Genomic DNA, 26,652 nt, shown 5'->3' on the forward strand with positions numbered 1-26,652 from the left:
TTTCACATCTTGGGAATGGGGAAGTAAGATTTGTTAGTTTTTGCTTAGCTTACTCTTGAAGAAAACTCTAAGATGTCACATTAAGTGAGCATTTAAGAAAACTTAAATTCCATCTTTATAACCTTAATAGTGTACCCCGAAAGTGAGATGCTAACCAATTCTCTGAAAGTCTATATAAAAGAGTAGGAAAAAGGTGCTTTAAGTATTTAAGTATATGGGATGTTTTAACTTGTCTAAGGTTTTAAGTGGTCTTTTCATAAGTTCTAGCTGTTTGTTTCTTCTTCTGATAAAAGTATATGGAAACTATCTTTTTCTTTAAGACAACACAGATTTACCAAAACCACTTTTATTTCTTAGGAAATGTGAATCTGGTGCCATGTCACAAGGTAAAGAGGAGATGGGTGACTCCAAACAGACTTACTCACCACTGTTTGATAGTTATTCTGAATCCTCAAGATCAAAGGTTCATGATCGGAGGTGAGAACAGATTAGATTACATGTTTTTTCATTTGTTTTGTTTGTGCTATAAATAAGAAATATTGTTTGTGAAAATACTTGTGAAGTGGTATTTGAGATGTCTCCTTCAAGTGTTGTTTTGGTTTTTTAAAGAGGTAAAGGGGGTATTAGACCTTCAGCAGGTAAACCTGTCTTAGATTCCAGAACTCAAAGATTTATATCCCTACTGACATTTGCCTTGTCTTTAATTAAATATTTTGAAATGTACAAAGTAATATCTTAATTTAAAAAAATATTTCTTGATCAAACAGTAGCACCAGCAGCCGCCAAGAGAGTCCTTCTGTTCCATCTTCTAAGGAGAACGAGAAAAAACTTTCCCGTCGTGAAAAGATAACTAGCAGTATTGAAGAGCAGGCTCATACTGGTGTGGATGATTCCTTGCCGAGTGATAGTATTTTATCCCTGCCGGATGAAAAAGGTTAGCAATATTTGCATGTGATGAATCTGAAGGTGGTAAGGGTGTGGGGGGAAAGCAGGTGCTGTTTCAGAATTAGTTTCTGAAATAAATGAGGGAATATGCATAAAGAAAGCTGAGCCCCAGGTGAATTGGTAGCCTCTTAAACAGAGGACGGCACAGTGAGATTGGAATCTTTTGAAATTTTGCAAATCAGAGCAATGGAGTCTGTGGGCTATTCTGCTTTTTGCTGTAACCAGATGTTCACATGGTTCACATGCTGAATAAACAAGCTGAACACCAGATGTTTCAGGAGCCTCAAAAATGTGTTTATACCTGTATACAGGATTTTATTAAGTCTTTTTAGGCTAGATAACAGTATTATGTCCTCTAACTCAAGGTCACTCTTCCAAAAATCTTTTTTTCTGCATTAGTCTTTTCTGTCTTTCCTGTCCTTACCCCTCACAAATTTACTGGGTTGAGATAGAGTAAAATGACCTTCGTGGTACATACATGTACCTGAGCATTAACCCACTTCTGTGATTTCTTCCTCAGATTCTGCTTCAGTTGCAACAGAGTATTCCCTGAAATTTGATGAGTCCATGACAGAGGATGAGATTGAAGAGAAGTCTTTTCGGTCTCTGCTGCCCTCAGAGAGTCATCGTAGAATTAACTTGGAGAAGAAACGGGGTAGTCGTGATGATTCTGATGAGGAAGTCTCCCCAGAAAAAACAGCTCTGTCATCCATCAAGGTAGGTCAATCAACCACAGCTAAGGTAAATTAACCATCCCAGTTCAGTCATGCTGGTGAGCTTGGTGAGCTGTTCTTTGTTGCTTGTGTTTTACAAACTTTGGTTCCTTGAGCATCTGAAAACAAAGTTGTGTGACCATTCTGGATGTTAGTGTTGTACAAGTGAGATGATTTGTATTGTGGAACAGTCCATCCAGGCCTCTACCTGTTCTCTTGTGGCTTTAGAGCAGAGGAGTGATTTTTTTGAGGGATGTTACAAAAGCCCAATGGATGAATTCTTCTGCCTTGCCTACTCACAGCTAGGAGGTGCAAGAGGATGCTTCTCTCTGCCCCATGAGAGGACATCCCAAAGCTGTTACATAGGCAGTGCAGAAAAAGCTGGTCTACAAAAGCTTAGAAAGGAGAAAAAAAAAGCTTCCCTTTTTGTATCTAAGTGTATACATGTGCACACAGTTTGTAATTGAAAAATGCTTTGGAATTTCTGTTATTAAATCATGCCAAATTTGTCTTGCCTTTCAGGAGCTAAGCATGCCATTCTCAGGGGGACAGGACAGTTTCTCTAAATTTACCATGGAGATGGTAAGGCAGTACATGAAAGAGGAGGAAATGCGAGCAGCTCATCAGTCCTCACTACTTCGGCTCCGGGAGAAGGCTCTGAAAGAAAAGACAAAAGCTGAATTAGCTTGGCTGGAACATCAGAAGAAGTAAGATAGTGCTGAATATACCTTGATGCTAACTGACCATTTTCTTATACTTAATTTTTTTTGTGATGCTTTGCTTCTACCCCACTCCTCCCTCGTTAATATCAGTGGTTGAACTTCTGACATCTGTAATCTGTGTAAACGTTACTATCACTTGAAAAGAGAAGAACCTAGTTTGTAAGTATGCTTTGATGTTTACACTGAACATGGCTTGATACAAGAATTTCATGGAAACAGTAGAACATCCAGTGTTTGTTCTTAGTTAGAGAAGGTATTTCTTATCCATTGCTCTACAAGTCTTAATTCAAGAATGTATAAAACTGTTACCTGGTTGTGATTTTACTATCACCTGGTTATGATTTTATTTGCTTTTTTTTTTTTTTTTTTTTTTTTAATTTTTAATGATTTTATTTGCTCTTTAGTTGACTCAGGTGCAATTTCATGAATCTGGGTATGTGTTGTCATTAATGATTTGTTTCCAACCTTAAGTATCTTTATCCTGAAATGCTTTCTGAAGTAACCTAGAGATACTCCTAAACAGTGGTGACCGGACTTAATCAGTAATGCTTTGTGACGATCGCTCTCTTAGTATGAGAGGAAGACCAGAGACATTTCCCACCAGATACTTGATTCCAACTGCTTATCACTGTGGGCCTGACAAATGATTATAAGTTAATGACCTAGGTGTCCTTTTGTCTTTTTCAGGCATTTGCGAGACAAGGGAGAGGATGATAAGATGCCCCCTATTCGAAAGAGGCAGCGTGGTCTGCTGCTGAGGTTACAGCAGGAAAAGGTAATTGATGCCCTCTAGGAAAATCCTGTCGATACCTCTGTGTGGTCATTAATTGCTTTGGACATTTTACAAGTTGACAATTGAGAAAATGACGTGCCAGGTTTTTGGATAGGAAACTAGCAGTATTTCTCAACCATATGTTGTATCTACTTCTTGGTAGTATTTAACACATTGTTTTAAAGGGTCCTTCTGTATCAGTAATCTCACAGGTTGAGATTTGGATGTATTAATTGGTCTTCTATTCTCCGCTGCTTAAGCTGCAGGCTAGCTAACTTCACGTAATTTCAGTAATCCCATATCATGGACACTGACAGCTTCAGAATGTGTTCAAGAGCTGTATGTCACAGTTCTTTTGCTTAATCTTTTATACCTAAAAGGCAGAAATTAAGCGTCTTCAAGAGGCTAACAAGGCTGCTCGGAAGGAGAGACAGCTGATCCTTAAACAGCAGGCGGAGATAGAACGAATCCGTCAGACTACGATGAAACTGCAGGAAAAATTAAAATCTGCAGGAGAAAACAAGCTGGTAAGTGTTCAGTACAGAAACTGGAGTCTTCCCTCTTTGGCTTTGCAGTTGGTATTTGACTTCAGCTACAGGCTTAGAAAGTACTAAATTGGACCTATTGTTTGGAAGCATTTATCTCCCCCAAACCGTCTCATCCTGTACATCTCAGCAATTTTAGTTGTTTAATTTCTTCAAACTGTTGTTAAAGGAAACACATTTCCAAAAGTCTCAGGTTTTTTCTTTTAACTGGGCGGTAGCTGGTGGTCTCAGGCTCTAATTCCATTTGATTAGTTATCAAACCCCAAAGAACTAAAATACAAGCTCTAAAGCTCAAACTTGCTGCTTTGTGTGTTTGTGTTATTGAATTAAGTTGCTTACATCTTTGAGATATCAGGACAGGGTTTGATAACTGGCTGACTTCTTAGAAAATTTTGGAGATGCAAGCTTAGTAATAGTAATAGAGCAAGAATCGATTTTCTGTTTGGTTAACTGAATTCTTCTGGGATTTTTTGTTCTAGTTGCAAGTAAGGGAGAACTTAAATTATGGTGACAAGGGGACTACTAAAAATGGTGGCAAACGAAATGAAGCTGGAGAGTAAAGATAATATCTGCAGGTGTACAGACTTACCTGAAGTATTATTTGATGTATTGTTTGATGACCTGAGAAGTGAGATTGATTAACACAGTTTGAAAAGTTATTCTACCATATTTTTTATACTCCTAAGGTTGTGTTTTGTTTTGTTTTTAACATTTAATTGCAGGAGCTTCACAGTGAGGATGACATCAAACAGAGCAATGGTTCTAGCCCACTTCCAACTGATGCAGAAACACGCAGCCCTTCCCCAATCTCAATCTCCAGCAGTGAGACTAGTAGCATCATGCAGAAACTTAAAAAAATGCGCAGCAGAATGGACGAAAAGTAACTTAAGCTTCCTTTTCTTTTACAAAAGTTTACTATTTTAATTAAAAAAGTGGTTTGGCCAGTATCTGCACTAAAAGTGGCCATCAGAAAGACTACAGAGGTATAGATATAAGACACAGTTTGATCTGAGTTGCCTGAAAAATAGCTGATTATGTGTTACTAGAACTGTAGTAATCTTTGAAGAGAGTGTTTCATAGGATACGTTTTTTTTCACTACTACAAAGATTCAAATTGAGTCAGTAAATGCATATAAATTGAAGAGACTATGACATTTGTACATACAAGGAACTTGAGTTGACTTTGGCTTAATGGTACATCTTGTCAGAGTTCCTCTTGCAATGAAATACCTGACGTCAAATGACCATGGTGGTACATATATATTGTATTTTCCCTTTTCCCTTTTATTTTAAAGGAAAAAAAATCAGGGAACGAGACTGTGGAATTAGTGCCAATTTTTGTATGGCATTGAAGCATGAGTTACAAATAGTGATAGTCAATAATGATGGTCTTGTGGAAAAACTGGTAACTGAGTTTGAGTTCTGGTTCACAGAAAGTCAGGGAATATGTGTGTGACTCAGAAAGGCAGTTAATAAGACCTCTCTTTTTTTTCCTACGTGGTCCACAGGTTGGAAAAAATGTTGAAAACATCTGTTAGTCTTCAGAAGAAATAATCAAGTATATGTGCAATTCCTGGGTCTGGAAATTAAGATGGAATCTGTTGATTTCACCTGTTAAATTGTTTTGAATCAAAGAAATTGTTTCTGCATCTTTTCAGTGCAGGAATTACTTTGTCTGCTTTAAACATCTTAAAATATTTAGCAGAATGTGCTCATTAGTTTGAATCTCTAAATTCTTATTTGAGACTAACCCCTTCTTAGTCTGACCTGTGCCACTTAATACGAGTAATAGTCATTTCATAAACAATTTTTCTGAACTTGTAACCAAGGTAGGTCACTACATTTTAGTTCATATGGGTGATCTTTGTCATGTTTTTTCTTTCTTTTTTTTTTTTTTTTTCCAAAACCAAATTACAGGTTATGAATTTTGATATTAATCCTGTAAGAGATGATAAATATGTTTTTTTATTCAAGATTTGCCACTTTTTATCAGGTACCCTTTTAGTCAATATCAGTTTTGAAATCTTATTTTTTCAATGTACTTTTGATCCTAAGCAACACATACAATTCCAGTAAGAATTGCATATTAGTAAATAATTGTCCCTAGTACTACAAAGGATTGTAGTAGATACAAAGTATGTTTTACCCTTAAAAACATTTTAATTCTAAGTCTAAAATATTGCTCACCCAGCGTATGCTTTTCAAAAGGTGTATGTTGGGATTTTAGCTGAAACAAGTGCTTTGAGGAAGAATAAGTGGATTTTGTACGTACATGTGATGCAATGCATGTGGTCATGCGTTTTTTATGGTTTTGTCTGATTGCTGTATATGGTCAGAGGACGTAGTATTTTTTGTAAACATAAATAATTCCCTAGAACTTCAGTCTTATTGACTGTATAACTTTTTCAAGCATTTTAGAGGCGTTCTTGATAGCAGCACTTATTGATTGAAAAGCAGTGCCAACTTGGTACCTTATTTTTGTGTCCTTATTTATAAAATACAACAGAATAACATAGTTGAGTAAGACATTTGCTTAGGCTGTAATGATAGGAAGCTGTCCATTCTGAAGAGAAATGATCAGATTGCATGATACTACAAAAGAAAAGAAGTTGAATGATGACTAAAGAGGACTAGTGAAATGAACTGGGAAACCTTGCTGAGCTGGACTTGCCGTACTCTGTAGCAAAGGGAAAATCCTTACCTATGAGGCGTCTTTAACACAGCTTTTCTGCTAAAAGGGGAATGAAAGAGTTGTGTTTTGATTTTATTCATGAACCTGCGTAGCCTGCATGTGAACAGGAGCATGCTCTGTCAAAGAGAATTAACCCGTCTGCCCTTGCTTTTCTTGCATATGCGGCTTTAATGACAATCTGTACAACAGAAGGACTGATTAAATGCTCACTTGCTTTTGCTTTCCTTAATATGCTGCTTACCCTGTGTTGTAGTTGCTACAGAGCTATATGGAGCATGGTATTTCAGTATAAATTAGTTATCTTAAAAGTCTTTCATTTGGAAAAATCGTTTTCATCACAGTATTAAGTTTATGTAGATTTTTTTAAAAGGGTAGGCGTTATCTGTCTGCAGTTAGCATCTCAGATGAAAGAGGCAGTATGTGAGTATTTTGAGACCACGTCTACATTCTATCACAGGGTCAAAATAGCATCTGAAAGTCGAGTTACAGGTATATTTCAGACTTCTGGATTTGCTTGTTTTTGAAATAAATTATTTCATCTTTTTTTTTGGCCTTCCACTGGTGCTTACCTTTGGAGCAATAGTTTCACTGAGGTTTCACTGGACGAATGGACATGTTTTCAGTTGTAGACTAGCAAAGCTGTATATATTGCAAACCCAGCATTCTGTTCAGTGCTCACAATGCTCTCTGTCAAGGGTTAGAATTATCAAAAGTTGTAAAAAGCTCGGGTTGAGATTTCAATAGGTGCATGTCAAGTTTGCATCAGAGTAATAAAAGTCCTTCCTAAATTTAAGGAAAAACACAGTGATGTGAAAGTAGCATGCCTTTGACTAACAGAAAATGAAGTGTTCTAACTTATGCACAAGTGTATGTGTTCTATTACCTTCTGCATAACAATGTATAGTTTTTCTATCTGAGATGTTAGGTTAAATGCAATTAATTTAAAAGTTCTTTGCTAGATGCTGTCCTTTTCTCATTCTTTCTGCCTTTTTTTGCTTAGTTTTAAACTCTTCCTCCTTATTTTGTAGACACTGCTCTCCTGTTCACTACTTCTTCTCTGTCTTTACGTCTCACCACTGGGCCTCTCTCAGTGTCTGTTTTCCCAACCTCCACCCCAAATTCCAGCTGTATATCTACAACCAATTGGTCAGGTAACTGTACCTTTCTCAAGTGATAGACTCTTTGATAGAGCATGCTCTGTTCAGTCCTAAGAAGTCAAGAAGTTCTTCACCAGATACATCAGTGAACATTTTTTGACACTTTACTGTTTCCAGATTAACCTCTTATTATTCCTACTGTGTTCTGAGTAGCAGACAGTTCACTTTGCTCCCACTGTCTTTTTCAGAATAGCTGCTGAACTGCCTAGTTTGACCTTAAACTCAGTGTACGTTGGGCATAAATGCAGTACGAGCACAGGTTAACACTTCTGGAATGGGCAGATAAAATGTTGGACCTTAGCACCGGAGAAATAGTTAGACTTTGAAAATCACGTTGTATGATGTAACGTGAGTGCTTCTGCTTCCTCCTTGCTCATCTAGATTTCCTGCCTTGTAAATACATGATGTATTTTTTGCCTTCCCCCCCCCGAAGGTACCCCTTCTGGTGAGGATGAATGGATACCCTTGGTGTTACAACTGGAACCCTCTAGATTGTAGTGAATGCTAAGGCAATACGCACGCTGCCTTGTGGTTCTGACCTTTTATACCACAGGGTTATAAAAGGGTCTGCATCTTTAGCCACGCTGCTTTAATCTGCTTCTTCCTAAAGGATGAATGTTGGAATTTTCTTTCTCTCTCTTAACATTCCTTTTGACTGACTGGTAGTCTGTTATTAGTTAGTGTTTGTATGGTGATTAGTTTTATGGTCATTTAGCTAATTCTGCTCCTGCTTGTGGCCTTCTGGGTTAATTCATTTGACGTTTGCTGTTGAGGAATCTTGCTCTTTTGAATCCATTTATTCCAGCCTTTCTCTTTGATTTTATTCCAACCGGACTTGCCTTTCTCAAGATCTGGCCAGCCGTAAAGACCCAGATATTTTAATGAAATGAAACAACTAGTGAAGGAAGAAGTTGCCTTTTGCATTGAGATCATTGCTGTAGTAATGACCTACATAACAAGTTCCAAATATATGACCTGCTCGACTAATTGGAACTGATGTGTAACTGAAAGTAAAAGCTGATAAATCTGATAGTGCTGCTTAAAGACAACATCGACAACCATGATGTGTCATGTTTATAGTGCAATTATCATTGATAATCTAGATTTGGTGATATAAATCTGTCAGTTTTCCCTAAGAGTAGACAATGTTTGATGTTTATCTACAGCGGGTGATAAAATAATACATGAAATCATAGCACCTGTGAACTGAAAGGTGGCAGGTATTCCAGACAGTCTGTGAGGTGCTTCTGCTTTCCATTTATCCTTGCTTTGACTATAGTAAAGAGGATCTGTGGGCATGCCTTACTGGCTTCTGAAACTTTTATCTTCACATCATCACCTTTTTCCACCTGATCTGAATCTGTCTTAGAGGAGGACTCATCTGAATCTTAATCTTTCTGATGAACTGCCAGCTCACTTTTCCAGGGAACAGATTGAGCAACACTAAGCGAGTAAATAGGAAAAGTCCCTCAGCAGGTGAGACCTGCAGATTACCCAGCTGTTCACTGCAGTCCCTCTATATAAGAGGATTGTTTGAAACATAGGAGATCAAAAAGCAAAAATTAGTAACTGCTTTGCAGCTTGAAAACTTTGATGCTAAGTATTTAGGTTGTATTAAAAATGGCAAATTATAAAGGCACTTTCAAAGAGAAATATCACAGGACTTTGAAGACTGCATTTTCAGGCACCACACCTTCTGTACTGATTTGAAAACTCTCTATCTGGCAAATCATCTATTTTCTGAAGAGTGATTCTGTGATGCATTAAGAATTTGACTGCAGGAGCTGAAAGGATTGATATACAGTCTTCTCTAGACATGGGAGAGGAAGTTGAAGTTGCTTCTAGCTCCTATCTTAAAGGTTGAATGTTATTTTCTCGCTAACTTCAATATTTAGAAGTAAGCCCAGGGATGCTTCTGTTCAGTGGTTGGCAAAGAGAATTAGTACATGCACACAGACCTATTCAAACTCACAAGTTCCTCATTTCTGAGGCTTCATGGATGTCTTGAGAAATCTTTGTCACAAAGAAAAAATATTGCAAATTTTCAGCACAATGTTCTTATTTTCTCTTAGTTTTAAATTAGTAGCCAGATCTGTTAGTAGCTGGGAAGAACAGTCCTGCATCCTTATGCTCTTTATGCTGTCAACTAACAATTAACATTCCAAGTGTGGCAATCCAGAGATGATACTCAAAGGAAGAAGGATAAAAGCTCCAGTAATTCCAGCAAATCCTTCAGGAGGATTATTAATACAGGAACACCTTCTCTTATAATTATGTATTTAGAAAGAACTGTGGGGCAGTTGGGGCTACAATATTTTTCTCTGTCATTGGAATTAGCAAAAAGAAAGGTTCATTTTTCAAACAGTCACTGCTTTCTTGAGGGTTCCAGTCTAATGCCACAGGTACTTCTCATGTTCTAAAACTGGGAACTGCCCCTGTTCATTTTACTGAGTATTTAGTAGCACTTTTAATGATGTTGAAGATTCTTAAAATCTAAGCAGCAGTTTTACAGGAAAAAAATATTTTTTGATTCTTTCCCAAGCAGCACATATCAGAAGTCTAGGACATAGTTATTAGTATGGATATCACCCTAGGAAACAATCTGAACAGCTAAAATTCTGGGGATTGTGGCCGTAGAGCTTCTGGCTGTTGGGATCTTTGCCTGTGGTCGACTGCTTTTCCATTGTCTTCTGCTCTGTCTGTCAGGTTCCTAACTAAGCGAGAACAGAAGCTGATGCAGCGTCGACAACATGCTGAAGAATTGCTGGAGTGGAAACGCCGCCTAGATGCAGAGGAAGCCGAAATACGGCGGATAGAAAAGCAGGCTCTGGCTGCCTGGGACAAAGAGTTGCTTAAAAACAAAGTAGCCAAGAAAGAACTGGGGGATCAGAGAACTGAGCCCAAAGGTAATAGGAAGTGGAGGAGAACTGATGCAAATGACAAGAGTAAAACAATCTGACACGATTGCTTAGGTTTCCACTTCCTGCCTTTTTTGATCTGGTGGTGGTGGTGGTTCTCTTGATTTCTGCACTCTTTAATGTCATCTCCTGCCTTGTTCTTTTTAAACCTATTTTAGACCTTAGTTATATGGGTATTCCTCCTTTGCTGTGTACCTTCTTAAGCATGCGGTGCAGCAAAGGCCAGCCAGATGTTTCTACACACAATTTGGAGTCTATTTCTTTTTTTATTTTTTTTTTCAAAACAAATACTTCTGTAATTAGTATAAGTGATGCTATTATAAGAAAAATGTTCCCAGATTTGGGGAGCTACAGCTTTATTATTCTGTTTTAAGTAGACTGTACCTTCATTATGAACTACAGAGAACCAGATTGCAGTGGGAGAAGGTAATAAAACTTTAGGGGTTGTTCTTAAAATAATATATTTTTCCCACTATAGAAAGCAGTGTGCAAAAGGAATTCAGAATTATTTCCTATTACCCTTGTTACTGAAAAGTCATGTGGATTTTAGGCATCTGTAAGACAGCTTAAAGATGTTATGTGTGTGAATCAGAAAGTTCCAATGAGCAAAAACTCCTTATGCTGAAGACAGAGGCTTGGATAAAAAAAATACACTACTTTGTATTACCAGTACCTACCAGTAAGCATTGGAGCATGGTTCTGCTTTAGAAAGAGAAATTTGTCTCCCCAGCCATTGCTCAAATATTAAATAGTTCTCCATGGCTGCTTCCATAATGCTGTGACTCCTGCGGAATTTAGTAAACAGGAATATTGAAAACCCAACTTATTATTTTACTTGTTGCCATTTGAGAGACTCATGATGAAATCATAACATTAAAATGTTTTCTGCAACTACTGTAAAGGAAGCAATCAATTCTAAATTCAAGATCTGACTTGCAGATTATATGCTCCACCATGACTTCTTCAGACTAATAGTGACTCTTGCTGTTGTATGGACAACTGGAAGGACAGGTTTCCCTAATAATAATCTTTTTGGAGTATGTTGTCTGGAAAATGTTAGAATATCCTGAAAAACTTTGTTTTAGACATTTAGCAGTCGCTAAGACTGGTAGTCTTAAATCATGTTGTTTTTTTTTTTTTTTTTTTTTTGTAAACATGCTTGTTGATGCTCGATGTTCCTCTCTTGGTGTATAGGTGAGTGAAATAACACTAGATTGATGTGTTGGTAGCAGTTCCTACTTTAAACACAGGCGACAGTTTCTCTGAAGGCATTTAAGTCAGTGCAAGTTCTGAAGTGGTTTGTCTTTTCTCATTATTCAACCTCAGAAACAGCCAGTGAAGAAGAGTCTCCAGTGCCTTCTTGCTCTCGTCTGAACAGTGAAAGCTCTGTCCCAGAAGATCTTGGCAGTCCAGCTGCTGAGTCTGTCCCATCAGAGACTATGGGCCATGGACAGCCAGAAAGCCCAGATCAGAGTACAATTAATGAAGAAATGATTTATTCTGAGGAGTTCAAGTCCTCTACCACACCTGGCAAACTTGTGAGTGAGATTTTTATGCTGTATGCATTCTTAAGCTTCTAAAAGATTGTCAGAGAACACAAGTACAGCCTTTCCAACTGTTGAAGCAGAGATTAAACTGTTCTGTTTGCAATACCATTGCATGTTACTATGGATAAACACTGTGACCAGATATATTCTTTAAAGTCTTGAGGTGAGGAAAAATCACTTGAGCACAGAGTTTCAATGCTTTTAAACCCATGGGTAGTCTTGCAAAATGTTCTGCATATGTCACAAAGGTATGCGGTATTAAGTGGTGGAACACTGACCCAGTTCACCAACGTGAATTAGCTGTAGGCTAGCTTGTTACCATTGTGTAAATTCTTTGAGGCCATGGAAACTATGCCATGTTTTTCCACCTTGCTTTATTTGCGAGTGATGTACGCCAAAGTATAGCTATAAGATGAAGAAGCATAGCTGTAACTGGTACGCAGTCCATTGGGTTTTGGATTGTCTGCTTGCTAGCTAAATCCATTTTAGTGTTCTGTTACAGTTATTTCTGCTTCATTGATAATTTTGCTAAATATCAGCCTGATAACTTTGCCCTGTGTTGAATGAGAGACAGAAAATTTGCTGTCTCTGAGAGGGGTAAAAGAACTGCTCATCTAGATTTCTATTAGAAATACTTTCTTCTCATAGAGTTCTCAGAGAAGATAGTAAAGTGAAATACCTAATATGAGCTAGAGGTTATATTTGAGGTGTGGGAAAGGTTTGTGGTATAATATTGAAGCAGTAAGCAGCGTTTTGCCAGAATAGTTCTTAGATTTTTTTTGCCTGGCTACAGAGAAATAGGTTTCTGTTTTAATAATTCAGAATGGCATCTCACACCTCTACATGAAACGGTCCTTTTGGATTCATGGGTATACTTAGTAGGAGTTCTTACTCCCTTAATTTTTACCGAATACAGTTACATACACTGTATTGAGCACCTGTGAGTCACAACCATGTCAGTTCACTTAAGTAGTAACGGGGTGGTCTGAGTACATTTACTGAAGTCCACTCTCAAAGCAAGCAGTCTGCTATTGCTGCTGTTGGTATTTTTGTTTTTATTGTCTAGCAAATTAAGATTAAAGCTGTTTTAAAGCAGCTGGATATGTACCATTGGTTCTAAGATTCTCTAGCCATGCCAGTCTTTCCTTGTACCTAGTCCTGATGGCAACGATCTCCTTTAAATCTGAGCTTTACAAGCAGTTACTTAGTTGTCCTTTTCTTCTCACATAGTCTCCTCCCAAAAGCATATCTGTATCAAAGCAAGATTCCAGCAAAGGCAGCCATAGAACTGGAGGACAGCTGCGTTCACCTGTGAAGTCTCATCAGACATCCCACAATTGGTCTGATGAATCTTTATCTATGACACAGTCAGGTAAGTGTAATATCTGCATGGGTTTAATTGCTTTTTCAAAGCTAATCATTTTAATGAGTAAATTTAAAATGCAGACCTATATGTGGAGAGGCAGACAGAAATTTTTGGAAAATGGTAGGTTTTAGAGTTCTGTCACTTGTTTCAGCGTAATTGTTTCAGCATAAGGTGTATATCTTTGCACAGGTTCCTGCAAACAGGCATGAAAAGAGAGTTAATAGTTAAGGTGTTTCTAGAATTTAAAAATGCCAATGTTAGATGTGCTTTTAATAAATTACTATTCTTCACTGCTTTTATTGTAAGAAAGCAGAATATGGCTCAGCACCATATAAACACGATCATCTTCCTCCTGAACACAACCTGGCTCCAGAAGCCATACAGCTCTGTTACCTGGCAGTACAAGTGAGCCCACTGAACCTTCACGGGCATGTGCATAGCAATTGGATGCTTCATGCCATATGCAGAATGTCTGTCCACAGCCAGGACGATCAGCCTGTAAGACAGTGGATCATCAGAAAAAAAGTTGTTCTCAGTGTATAAGGCTCGTCTTTAAAAAAAATACTGAGTTTCTTACCTCCTCATGTCTCCTTTGGTACTGTGGGTACAATATGTACTCCTGGGACCTGGGAGAAGAAATCTAGAAATGTGTAAGCATTATCACTAACTGGAGTAATTAATATCATACTAATCTGCTCAAGAAAATGAATATTTGTTGTTTGTTTCCCATTTTTTGAGAAGGATTTGGATTGTGTGCAGTAAAATCGGGCATAAGTTTGCGTTTTTGAGCTACAGAATACAAGATTTGTGTATATCCCTCTCACAAGTCTTTCAGCCAAGTATCTAAGCAGGCTACCAGTAAATGCTGAGGGAAGGAATAACAGAAATGCACTGGTACAGAGCAGTCCTTTCCCTAATGTGTTCTCACAGCTTGTTAGTCACATGGATTCCAGGACTTCCTGCGCAAACCATCATCTGTGAGTCATCATCGTCCACTCCATTGAGCTGTGAAGACTGTCTTGAGCCTTTCTTTGCTTTTAGCTTCTTAAATGTCTTGTATTCCACAGTGTGGTTGTTACAGCATCACAAGATACTTCTTATTAGCAAATGAGATAAAGGCCACAGAGGAATACACTTTTCTTGGGTTTAATTCCTTAAGTGCTTAGGAAGTCTTTGGTGGAAAAAGAATGAGGTGGTTCTATTGTATGTACTGGCTGTTCTTTGTGATTTAGAGAGAACTTCACTGGCACACTATGAAGACTGGAGACATCTGTGCTTGATGTAGCAAGCTTAGTCATCTTTTATGCTGTTTCTTGCTTAATATGTATGTAAAGGCAACAGTAACAGTAATTTTGAGGTAACAGTAATTTTTCTGTTGGATATAGAAAAGAATACCTGACACCTAGATACTGGCACTGAGTAGTTTGTGTTTGTGTTCTGTCTGGAGGGCAGGTTGCAACCCAGTGAAGCCTTCAAGTTATGTTCAAGTTCTGAATGAGGAACCACTCGAGGAACCCATAGCGAAAAGTATAGCAGGCAACAATGGTCATGAAAATGAACTCTTAAAATGGAGTATTTGCTATCTTCAGCATTCCTGGAAGTGTTTGAGGCCAGGTTGGGTGGGTCTTTGAGCAACCTGGTCTAGTGGAAGGTGTCCCTGCCCATGGCAAGGGGGTTCAATGATGATCTTTAAGGTCCCTTCCAACCCAAACCATTCCATGATTCAATTTCAAATGTTGATGGTTGTATAAGAGAGGGGAAGTCCGTCAAGATGATGCTGGTTTCACAATAAATCATTCCATTGTAAAGAGGCGAATCTTCCAAGCTGCTGAGTAGTAGTGAAGTCATCGCTATGTCAGTGCTGATGCACGCGTAGACAGGATTGTCGAAGATGAAAGCATGTGCAGATCTTTCCCTTATGAGTTGATCAATAAAAGCTATAATTGCATAATGGTCACTTACCATTCAGGAGGAATTAGGTAGTGGCATCGTAAAGTACTCGTGATTAGCAAGTGAGATCCATTCTTTCCATGCTTTTTTAAACTTCTGTAAATGGTTAACAACCGTTGTTAGTAGAAAATAAATATGGTAGTTTGATCGTATTTGCTGGCTGTTGATGATGAAATCATTCTTCATGGCTGTTTGTTGTCTTGAGAAGTGAAATGGATTAGCAAAATGTCCTGCTGTTACCACTGGCTGACTAGATATTACTGGAAACTTACTTTCTAGAGCCTTCGGTAGAGCAGTTGTAGTTTATGGACATCCAAGCCTTTTGGTCCATAAAACAGCATCGATAATATCAAGCATTAGAAAAGCAGGCCATTCTAGATCCTTCTGTTAGAAATTGCTGCTGTAGAAGATAAAGGGGGCATCAGCTACAGGGAGCAGCTTCCATAAGACTGTATCAGATAAATATTTTGGAAATTTTCTCATATTTAATTGTGGCAGCACCATCTGAGGCCAGGATCTTGTTTTGCACTGTATTGGTATATGTTTGAAAAGCAACAAACAGGTGGACATAATCGGGTGGGTGGGGAAGAAAAGTGGTGAGGCACTGAGCCAGTCTTTCTCTAAGTCTGAGAGCTCTGCGAGACCAGGAACTTGTTAGAATAGGAATAATGAAAGTGGCAGAGTTGCTGGTAGAATGTGGTTATCCTGCAGGGAATGGATCTGAGCAGCTGGGGACAGTGTTACAATGGAACAGAAGCAGAAAATCATCAAAAGGATTGAAGGCCAGACTGCAGGGGATGGAGAGGAAATGATTAAGAAGAAAAAAAAAAAAATAACCCCAGTCAGTAATGGCATCTTAGGAAGGTCTTTGAAACAGAACTTGGAGCAAGGATGTGCCACATAGCTTTGTGTAAGCAATTGTAGAGTAGTCTGCCATGTGTCTAAGCTCAACGCTACCCTCCTTCACCTTGAATAATACGTCAATCCAAAACCTGGCAACAGTAAAAATCTCTTAATCGTTCAAACTGGCTTTCCTTGCAGCTGTCAGCCAGTCATCTTCTCATTTCATAGATCTATTTAGCCAACCTGGCAAAAAATCTGAAGTGGGCTGGAAACCTAACCTGCTTTTGGAGCCTGCTATTCCAAGAGAAATTCTCATCAGTAAAGTGTACCTTGTAGTTTGAAATTGTGTATGGTGACTGTAAACAAATGCTTCAGTTACGTTTTTGGTATGCATTGTTGAGCTGTCATATTTTTAAATGTCAGCAAAGGTTAATTTCTGCCACAGCTGATGTGATAAGCCCTTAATGAGGGAGCAATGTGAATGTGGGCAATTGACGTGAACAAGTTTGGTAACAAGTTACTGCATGTATCAGAGCCTTTCTCTCTTCTAAATCAAGTAAGATACGGTGCTTTTTCTTTCATATGCTATACAGTAGTGTTGTGAATCCAAGATCCCACTTAATACGTTGAAATTAACTTAATTTCTGAATATTTCACTTGGACCATATTTTGTGTATACTAAATGACTATTGACTGCTTTATATAGAATTATTTTACAAGTTGTTTAAAGGTTAAAACAAAATCTTTTTCAGAAACCACATCTGATCAAAGTGATATTGAAGGACGGATCAGGGCCCTGAAGGATGAACTACGGAAAAGGAAGTCTGTGGTTTACCAGCTGAAAAAGGAACAGAAAAAGAGGCAAAAGGAGAGACTGAAAGCCCAGGAGGCCAGTTTGATCAAACAACTGGAGGTTAGGAACCATAGGAAGATGGGCAAAGTAAAAGCTATGGATAAATCATTTTATTATGGATGTTGTTGGCAAAATATTGTATCAACAGCTGTGAAAGGCATTGTTTAATTGTGATGGAAGTGGGACTGTTTTTGGCTAGTTAACTGCTTTCAGTAACGAACGAGAGCCTTGGAGGCAAAACCACACTCTTTAAAATGTGTACCTTTAACAGGTTACAGTGTTCGGTGGGGTTTATATATGTTCATACGCATTAGTATCCCAGCTTGGGTTAAACAGTGGTGCTTACGTAATTTGTTTTTGAAAGTAAAGTATTGATTCCCAGGATTCACACATATGGAGCTTTAGGAAGTAAAACAGTACAGAGAAACTCAGAGTGTCCTTAAATGGTTGAGGCTATGCTTGATTTATTTTGATAGGTTTTGTATACCAAATTGTAGTAGTTATAATTTAGTAGATTAACAGTCATAACTTCTTTATGCTCAGTCATATGATGAGTTTATCAAGAAGACTGAAGCTGAGCTGAGCCAAGATCTGGAGTTATCACCCACAGCCAAACCTCAGATTAAAACTCCATCTTCAGCTGCTACTGAAAAACCGAAGATCAAGGCACCACCACTCCATAGGTAAATGGGATTTCTTCTTGCTTAGATTATTCTGAAACTGCAATGATTGCTGTTTGAGCAGACACCTTTGGTGCAAGCGAAGCTGCTAACTGCTGTTCCTTAAAGCACTGGACAGTGGCAGTATGCTGCTGACACATTTGCTGGTTACATTTGGCCCAAAATAGATAAGATGCACTGTCCCTGTAATCATATGCATCTTATTTCTGTCCTGCCCAGCCTTTCAGGTGCTGTTGTCAAGTTCGTTCTGAATAATAATTTTTGATTGAGCAAGAATGTGCAAAGCAGTTGCTTGGATCACTGACCTGTAAGAGTTTTTATGCCTGTTGCACTGTGAGGCAAACTGTTCATCTTTTCAACTTACATCTGTTTTGGATCTCATGTTTTAAAAAGTAGACAATTCAGCTGACTTTTTGCACTTCTCACAGTATTAAGTGTTTCATTTTCTCCAGCAGATGGTGCAATTTTAGTGCATTCTTTTTTTAAAAAAAAAAAAAGTATTTTTCTCTATTTTGGCTGCAAAAAGGCCAAGGTTTGTGATTAACCTTTTAAAAAATTATTTTCCAGGGTTTGCCAAACCACCAACTCTGTCCCCACTCCTGTTTTCTAAGTTAACAGTATGTTGACAAACCAAACCGTTTGTGACCATTAATACGTTGATAGAATTATAGATGCTCATAGTTTCATTTTTATCTATTTAAAATCAAAACGGAGCACTTTCTCATGTAACAATGGTTCACACAACTCAATATTTCAACTTTTAGGCCGGAGACAGCTAAAAATTGGAAATCACTGACTGAATCAGAGCGATCCAGAGCATCTTTGGAATCCATTGCAGAGTATGCAGGTATGTAAATAGAAGAATCAGTACTACCGATGAAAGTCTTGAAGCCTGACTATTTAAACTTCTTTAATCTTATTCTTCTTTATTCAAGAAGAGGTTTTAAGAGAGCATGGAGACTTGATAAAACCACAGCGGTGAAGCTATATTTTTTACTTTGATGTTTACGTTTACATTTGTTTTGGTCTTGGAAATACCTGGGGAGTGGAGGTCCCTAAGTTATGGCTCCTTTCCCTTACTCCCTCAGCTCTCAGTTCTGAAACCTCATAGTATTTGAGTTCTTTATTTTAAAGAATTTGTACTAGAACAAATGTTGATGAGAGGTGCTGTATCGATAAAATATAACTAATAATACAAATATAACTATACATTTTGTATAGCACTACATATTAAATAAAGGTTTTTTTTGTTCATGCTTTATTAGTTCTACTTAGTAGGCATTTGCATTTGCTTTTGCTGTTTCGTGAATATTCACTATTTAGTTTTATTCTTGGTGAGGTTTTTATGAAATCATAATTACGTGACAGCCTTTTTCCTTTTATTTTATTTCCGATTTCTTTATCACTGGAGGGAAAGTAAGGAAACCAAAATAATTAAGGCTTTAGAAGTAGATATTTAGGAACAGCTGTTTCCTTTTTTTTTTTTTTTTTTAATACTTATCAATGTTTTGCTGTTGATAATTGTTGAGGTCCCTTCCAGCCCAAGCTGTTCCGTGATTCTGTCCGCAGTCCTAAGCGTGGTTGTTTTCATAGAATGATAGAATGGTCTGAGTTGGAAAGGACCTTAAAGATCATCTAGTTGCAACACCCCTGCCATGGGCAGGCACACTTTTCACTAGATGAGGTTGCTAAGTCTTTATGTTGGGCTAAGCATTGTAGTGTTATAAAGTAATGGTACAAGAAACAGAATTAAAAAATGTTATAGTGCTGGAACTGGACAAATGTTTGTAGGACAGTTAAAAATCTGTGTTTCCAAGGCACCAGTTTGCATCTTTTAGCATAGAAACCTTGATGTTAATTTTGTTGGCTATGGTTGCCAACATCAATGAGACAGTGCAGGCTATGCCATCTGTTGTGATTCACTTCTTATGATTCACTTTTTATTTTCCTTCAAGATGCTGTGTCATCAAGAACCGAGAGATCTGTGTCTGTGCACAGCAAGAAGGTGACAGATGTTCATGCAGAAGAACCTTCCAGAAAATCTTCCTCAGTTTTAATGTCACCAAGGAGTTCCAGAGCAGGATCTGGTGATTCCCTAGATCACGTGTCCTCATCAGCTCTTCTCAAAGACATAAAAGATATTAGTAGGATATCCCATGGGTCAACAAGCATTGCAATAAGTGTACCCAATGAGGAGGCTGTCTTCAGTCAAAAATCTGAGATACCAGAAGACTTGGAATATATAAAATCAGAAGAATATGAGATTGAAGATTCTTATATTAAACCTTTGGAAAGTTCTGATGTGTTGTTGACTTTAGATAAAGAACAGGAGAGTTTATTGGATGTTACTCCAGCAAAAGTCCTCCATTCTGCAAATGAACACTCTCTAAAGGAACCTTTTGGTTTGTCTGTGGAAAGCCTTCATGGTAAGGAGGAAGTCTTAGAACAGAGACTGGCAGATAAAGATGCTGTAACTGTCCCAAACGTAGAGGAGTCTCATTGCAAATTGAGCAAATCAGCAGAGGAAAAAGATGATCAGCTTTCAGAACACCTGTTTAGTCAAAAAGAGCCGTCATACGTTGAAGACTTTGAAGGATCCTCCTCCAGGAAACAGGCAGCAATTGAAGAAACACTTGCTGTGGAACATTACAAAGATGACTTTGAAGCATCCCTTCTCTCCCCTAAAGGGGACACTCACTCACTGAGAGAGCAGTCACAGCACACACAAACCAACAGAAGCAGATCCACGAGCCTTGGCAGTGATAGCGAAATCAGCGAATACCTCAGTGACAAATCTCTTTCTCTCTCCAGCAGCAAGCATTCGGAGAGATTGTTGGAACTTAAGTCTCCAACAGAACTTATGAAAAATACCGAACGCATTGATGTGGAGAAAGAACAGGCTCCCACACAGCCACCACAATGGGCCTCTGCTTCAGTCACAGAAGAAACAGATAATTTGTCAAACTTCAGCATTGGTGATAGGGTACTTGTAAGTAAAGTCCAACCTGGAACACTGCGATTCAAAGGTCTGACTAAATTTGCCAAAGGGTTTTGGGCTGGTGTGGAGTTGGATAAACCTGAAGGGAACAACAATGGAACTTACGATGGTATTAAATATTTTGATTGCAAAGAAAGGCACGGTATTTTTGCTCCTCCTCAAAAAATCTCTCACATTGCAGAAAGTATTGATAGCCATTTAGACACAAATAAGGATGAAGATTCATTCTTTGATGACAGACTGGAGAAGCAACACAAAGCTGAGCAGAAAGGCAAAGGAAGTTCCAAATCTGGCAAAGAAGATGAAAGCCAGAGCAGAAGTGCAACAGAGAACTCTTCCCGGGATAAAGCTCCTGCAGGCACAGCTGTTTCGGAAGCCTCAGCTGGAGAAAAAATTGATGAGGACTCATCTTCCAAAGCAAACAACATGAAGGAGATTTCTGTAGCTACTGAATCACTTGTCCCAGAACAGTCTGTGGTAGCTTATCTGAAGCATGCTATAAAAGAGGAGAACAACCTTGCTCTTCCCATTTCTGGTGTGATGGACAAGATATCCACTGTTCAGTTGGATGACATCTCGGATTTCCTTTCTGAAAAACTGGAGAGGCAGAAAACACTGGGGGAAGAGTGTTCTGAAAAGTTAGATGATCTCTCTCCTGAAGTTGTGGAGAAGCCTGCAACTCCACTTCTGGATTTGCTGACAAAAGAAAAGAACCAATTAGAAGCCCAGCTTAGGCTACCATTTAGAGAAGAAGAAAAGTCGAAAGACCAACTGGAAAAGGTCAGTTTGCTGACAGACAGTCTGCTTAAAGATTTTGTGAAAGACACGGTCAATCAGTTACAGCAAATAAAGAAGGTCAGGAATGAGAAAATCCAACTCAGCAACCAGGAACTCTGTGATGTGAGGGAAGAATCCAATACCCCATCGCAGCAAGTAGAAAAGCAGATTCCTGATGGACTGAATAATTTTTTTCTAAGCTCAGACTTGGAAGATGAAAGAGAAGAACTTTCCTCTCCAGACATGTGTCCCAGACCAGTAAGTAACAAATATTTTGCTCTAATTTTAAGAGTTGATGATGGTTGCTTTGACTGATGGTTATTGAATCTGAAGGATGCGGTGTAGCACCAGTTGTTTTCTCCCAAGTTCTGTTTGGTGGTGTGAAGATTGTGTCTGTATGTATGGGTGTAATGTGTGTTCTCATGTTTCCCCATTCCCAACTCACTTTAGTAGCCCTGCAGGCTTAAAGACAAGTTTTGGCACATCAAAGTGAAAAATACTTAATTTAGATTGCATTCTGCTTACGTGTTTGATTTCACTTAATCGTTACCCTCAATTTTATTCTAAAAATGTCAAAGTACATTAATCTGTAAACTTACCTCTGTCTATCCTTGATATGAAACAATCATCCTGTAAAATAATTAGTTGCTATAGGGATCGTTAAGTTGTCAGACTGCTCTGTCCACAGAAGTAATATATCATGAGCAGTGGAAGTTCAAGCTTCCTCAGAACAACCATTAATGACACAGATTTAGAACTTGGCCTTTCTGCTGAAGATGTCAGTAAACCTGTCTGCTATGCCATTGATCTCAATATATTATCATCACAGAAAGCTTCAGAAAGCTTCAGCTCATTTCACCATTGCTCAGTCACTAAAACGGCCATTGCCTGCTAAAAGCTTTTAGGCTGTTGAAGCAGATCCGAGACTTGCTGGTAAGCAAAGTGAAAAGTTACATGTCACATTATCACTCTTTAAACTACTCAGCCTTTCCTAAACAGTTAAACATCAGGACACGCAGTGGGCAGGTACAGGTGGTCTTCTGTAGGAAGCCTCTGAAAGCTCTGTAGGAACCCTCTGAAAGTGTTCATCAGGAGTGGTAGAAGATCCAGGTATCTGAGTTGAAACATTTCTAATTTTACTATGCACTGTTTATCATCTTCAAAAGAATTGAGAGTAGTTGTGCATATGTAGCCAGTTAGTAGAGCACTTAAAAATACAAGTTGAATGCCTGATAGGCAACGGTGTGACACTGTTTTATATTTGCCCCGTGACTCTTAATTCACAGGAGAGTCCAGTGTTTGGTGCGAGCGGTCAGGAGGAGCTTGCCAAGAGGCTGGCTGAGCTGGAGCTCAATCGGGAGTTCCTGAGCGTGCTGGGAGATGATCAAGACTGGTTTGATGAGGACTATGGCCTTAGCTCCCGTAAGGTCCAGCAGAAGCAAGCTGAGGAACCAGCAGTGCTGCCCAAGGTAGAAGCACAGAAAGTTCCAACAAAGCCGTGTGAGGAGCCTTTGGCAGTCCCTCATACTGCAGTGGAGGTGGAAGGGATGGTGCATGCAGCAGCTGAGGAACTCTGGAAACTGAAAGAGCTGGGTCATGATCTTCAAAATTTCAGCCTTCACACTGATCTTAGTGGTACCATGAAAGAGCAGGACACGGACACGATAAACAAACAGGTCTATAAAAAGGTATGGTCTTCAGGCATTTTGTTCTTGTCCTTTGAATTGTTACCATGAAGATCAGAAGCCTTAATTCTAACTTCTTCCTTTGTTAAGGTGGTATTTGATTTAACAAAAGAGATCTTTGGAGAAATCTTTGCTGAGGATCCTAATCTAAATCAGCCTATTTGGATGAAACCGTGTAGGATCACATCTGCTTACTTTCGCCGAGTAAAAGATCCAAATGATCTGGATGAAATCAAGGTAGGAAGAAATCCTTGTGATAACGGGGAAGAGGAGATGAAAAATGTTGTAGTGACAGTTGCCTGAGGGTTAAAAGGTAGTAACAGATCTATCCAATATGAGAAGTGTTGAGAAGAGAAATGAGATGACAAACCTGAAAGGGAATTTGTCGGGATGCTCCATTCTACTCAACAGATTTGCCTCCCAGTCATCTTGGCTGATACTAGTTACTTTTAAACCACAGTCCTCTATGCAGAACTGACAGGAAGACCTTGGTCTTACAAAATTGGTATGCTGACAGACTGCTGCTTCAGCAGACCTCGTTGGAACTCTCTATTAGGTATAGTGGCATGGATCCAACTGTAGGGTTGGGCCAAATGGGATGAGCTGGATTTTTTCAACAGACACACCTGTGCCAACCTCACTGAGAACAGTGGGAGTTGCCTGTATGGATCCAGACTTTGACTGGTGAGGTTATTGCTGTATTTGGCCAAAGGAGAAACCCTGTTGCTGGTGGTAGTGCTTGAGAAAGGACAAAACCCCCAAAAGGTGGAGCCTGACTGGACCAAAGTTAAGTTTGTAGGGCTGGTTGTTAGAGGAGAAAAAAAAAAAAAAAAAAAAAAAAACTGCTTCTGAAAGTGCTCGACAAAGAACTTGTGAAAGAACTTGTAATACAGCTACTTGTAATACGGCTTGACAGGACATAAATGACAGCTCCTAGGTGTACTGTTTCTTCTTAAATTGTTATTTTGGACTGTATTTTGATAAGCCTGCAGAAGATAAAGCGTGTTAACTCTCTAGAAAAGTCAGAAATAGTATTTGAATCAACCTGTTTAGTTGAGAAGACTTTGAGAAACCTGTGGCAGAGGAGAGCATGGTCACAGGACAAGGACACCAAACTCACATCCTTCTTTTCTTTAATAACTTCCTACAAAATGAACTGTCATAATCTTCTGTTTACTGTACTGCTTAACTGAAAATTCTTGTTCTCAAGATTGTTCCAGGAATGGGTGTTATTTTTTTTTCCCACTTCTGGATTTAATAATTGTTCTGCCCATGTAAGGCTACCTCAGAGACTTGCACTGCAACTTACTTGTATTCACCATATATCCCTTGGCTAAACAGAAGCCTCCTATGCATTTATAGTCTCATGCTTTAGGAAAAGAACGTTGTGTATGTGTGTCATTTCTGAGCTCAAATATGATAAATCTCACCTTTTCTGTTCTGTAGAGCTTCATTGCAGCTGAAGTACTGAAGTTGTTCAGCCTGAGGAAAGAACCTAATCACAAAACAGACTGGCAGAAGATGATGAAATTTGGGCGGAAGAAACGAGATAGAGTGGATCATATATTGGTGAGTAAATGAATACAGACATTTCAGATTTTGACCCTCGGAGTGAAGTATAACATGGTCATACATTTCAGCATTTGAACATACTATTTACAGAATGCAAAGTGTGCATAAGATCTCAATGGAAGATGTTTATTTTTTTTAATTATTTTTTCTTGCCAAAACAAAGCAAAACACAAAACAAGTCCAGTACCAATGAATCATAGAATAATAGAATGGCTTGGGTTGGAAGGGACCTTAAATATCATCTAGTTCCAACGCCCTGCCATAGGCAGGGACGCCACCCTCTAGATCAGGTTGCTCAGGGCCTCATCTGACCTAGTCTTGAAGACCTTTGGGGATGGGGCATCCACAACCACATGAAGTAAGGTGAATTGCTTGAATTCTCAGTTCATACTGGATTTTCCTGGAGGTTAGATTTGCACACTCCCCACGATTTAAAGCGTGAATTTGCAGGAGAAACTGGAATACTTGACTGAAAGGAGAGTGAACTTTTTCTTTGGGAAGAAAATACATTTTTCCTTTTACTTTAATTTGAAATGTTTCTACTTTGAAGTAATACTGATTAATTGGAGCCAGTGATACTGGAAACATAATAGACTTGATTGCTAACCAGAGTCAACCAAAAGGCTGCAAAAGTCTTTGGGGTAGAAGAGCAAAGACTTCAACAAGACAGTGTGAAAAAAGATACGTCCCTAGTACAAGGCAAACAGTTTGCCAGGTGGAACCCACAGCTAAGCTTTTCCTCAAAGCGAAGCAGTGACTGTGACTTCTGCTTCTGTAGTGCTTGCTGTGAACTTAGTGAATGCAGCTGCCACTGGGTAGAGACAGTTCACTGTTAGAACAGCGCAAGGTAGAGCGTATCTGGCGGTGTACTAGTTTTTGAAAGGTTGGCTTGTGTTGCAGGATGATTAACATCTTTATTGGCTATAATGATGGTGAAGGTTCCACTTGGAAATATGAGTTGTCATTAACACCGTGCTTTACTTAATTATACCTGAAATTGATTCCACATACGCGCACACACAGCTAACTTCAGGTCATGGGTCGTGTGGTCTTCTAATTGACCATCAGTGGAAGGTTTCCAACACAGGCTTTTTCCCAGGGGGTTAATTTGAATTGTATGTAAATAAAAGGCTTGTGTATAGGACCTGCATATCCTAGTACTCTTGGTTCTGGGTTACAGAGGCTGTTTGTAGTGTGTGCAAAAAGTCTTATGTTTAAATCTCTTGAGAGGATTAATAGTACAACTGTTATGCTTGTGTACCAGTTTTAGATGTTGACTTCAGATTTCTTAGAGCCACACCTGAAAGAAGGATTCCTGACTGGGAAAAATTGCTCCAGTTGAAGGCATCAAAGTGCTTTAGGTAGAATAAGTTGGAAGTTCAGACAATCTGGCCAGCAATTTACATGCAGACCCAGATGTGAGAGATTAATAGAGCTCTGGCAAGTTTGGCTTAATAAATAACATGCTTAATTTTATTTTGTTCTCACTAGAGTGTGATAATAAAATTTTATCTGAAGGCTGGGAATAACTGAAGGTTGCAGCATGCCATGCTTTGGGAATAAGGCAGTCTCAGTGGCATTGCTACCAAATTCATACTGCAACATGAGCTGCTGTCAGAGAAGCTTCTAAATAAAAAGCCTAAGGAGAGATGATGCTCAATTCCTTTTACCTTATTCTATTATAATCCCTATAAAATACAAACTACTTGGATAGCTTTCTCTGTCCCCTGGTCAGCCTTCATGTTCTGCTTAAGTTTATGAGCTCTGTGGTAACACAAATCCGAGTTCACAGTAGGATATACAGGTCTGTGAAAGATCTGCTGCCTGTCTGCTGGTAACTCACGGTGTAGCCCCAAACAGAGGATTCAGATTTGGAGTTTCACAAATTTTGTCTGAAATAGATTCAAGTAGTACAAC

General features: G+C 38.8%; 1 protein-coding gene across 4 annotated transcripts in view; it reads left to right on the forward strand.

Moving 5' to 3' along the window:
• Positions 1-26,652, forward strand: part of CEP350 (centrosomal protein 350) — a 69,630-nt gene that overhangs the window by 34,854 nt on the left and 8,124 nt on the right. For 2 of the 4 annotated variants that reach the window (XM_084290765.1, XM_084290766.1), the window contains exons 21-38: positions 358-477; positions 768-934; positions 1,466-1,662; positions 2,181-2,365; positions 3,068-3,155; positions 3,533-3,679; positions 4,420-4,577; positions 7,418-7,540; positions 10,253-10,452; positions 11,791-12,002; positions 13,242-13,383; positions 16,923-17,083; positions 17,567-17,706; positions 18,468-18,550; positions 19,659-21,736; positions 22,765-23,166; positions 23,254-23,400; positions 24,610-24,732. In XM_084290765.1, coding sequence (XP_084146891.1) covers positions 358-477; positions 768-934; positions 1,466-1,662; positions 2,181-2,365; positions 3,068-3,155; positions 3,533-3,679; positions 4,420-4,577; positions 7,418-7,540; positions 10,253-10,452; positions 11,791-12,002; positions 13,242-13,383; positions 16,923-17,083; positions 17,567-17,706; positions 18,468-18,550; positions 19,659-21,736; positions 22,765-23,166; positions 23,254-23,400; positions 24,610-24,732 — 4,873 coding nt within the window. The remainder of the gene's footprint in view (positions 1-357; positions 478-767; positions 935-1,465; positions 1,663-2,180; positions 2,366-3,067; positions 3,156-3,532; positions 3,680-4,419; positions 4,578-7,417; positions 7,541-10,252; positions 10,453-11,790; positions 12,003-13,241; positions 13,384-16,922; positions 17,084-17,566; positions 17,707-18,467; positions 18,551-19,658; positions 21,737-22,764; positions 23,167-23,253; positions 23,401-24,609; positions 24,733-26,652) is intronic. The other 2 variants (XM_084290767.1, XM_084290768.1) reach the window with 1 other exon arrangement.

The sequence above is a fragment of the Netta rufina genome, assembly GCF_964035555.1.
Source record: "Netta rufina genome assembly, chromosome: 8".
Lineage (NCBI taxonomy): Eukaryota > Metazoa > Chordata > Aves > Anseriformes > Anatidae > Netta > Netta rufina.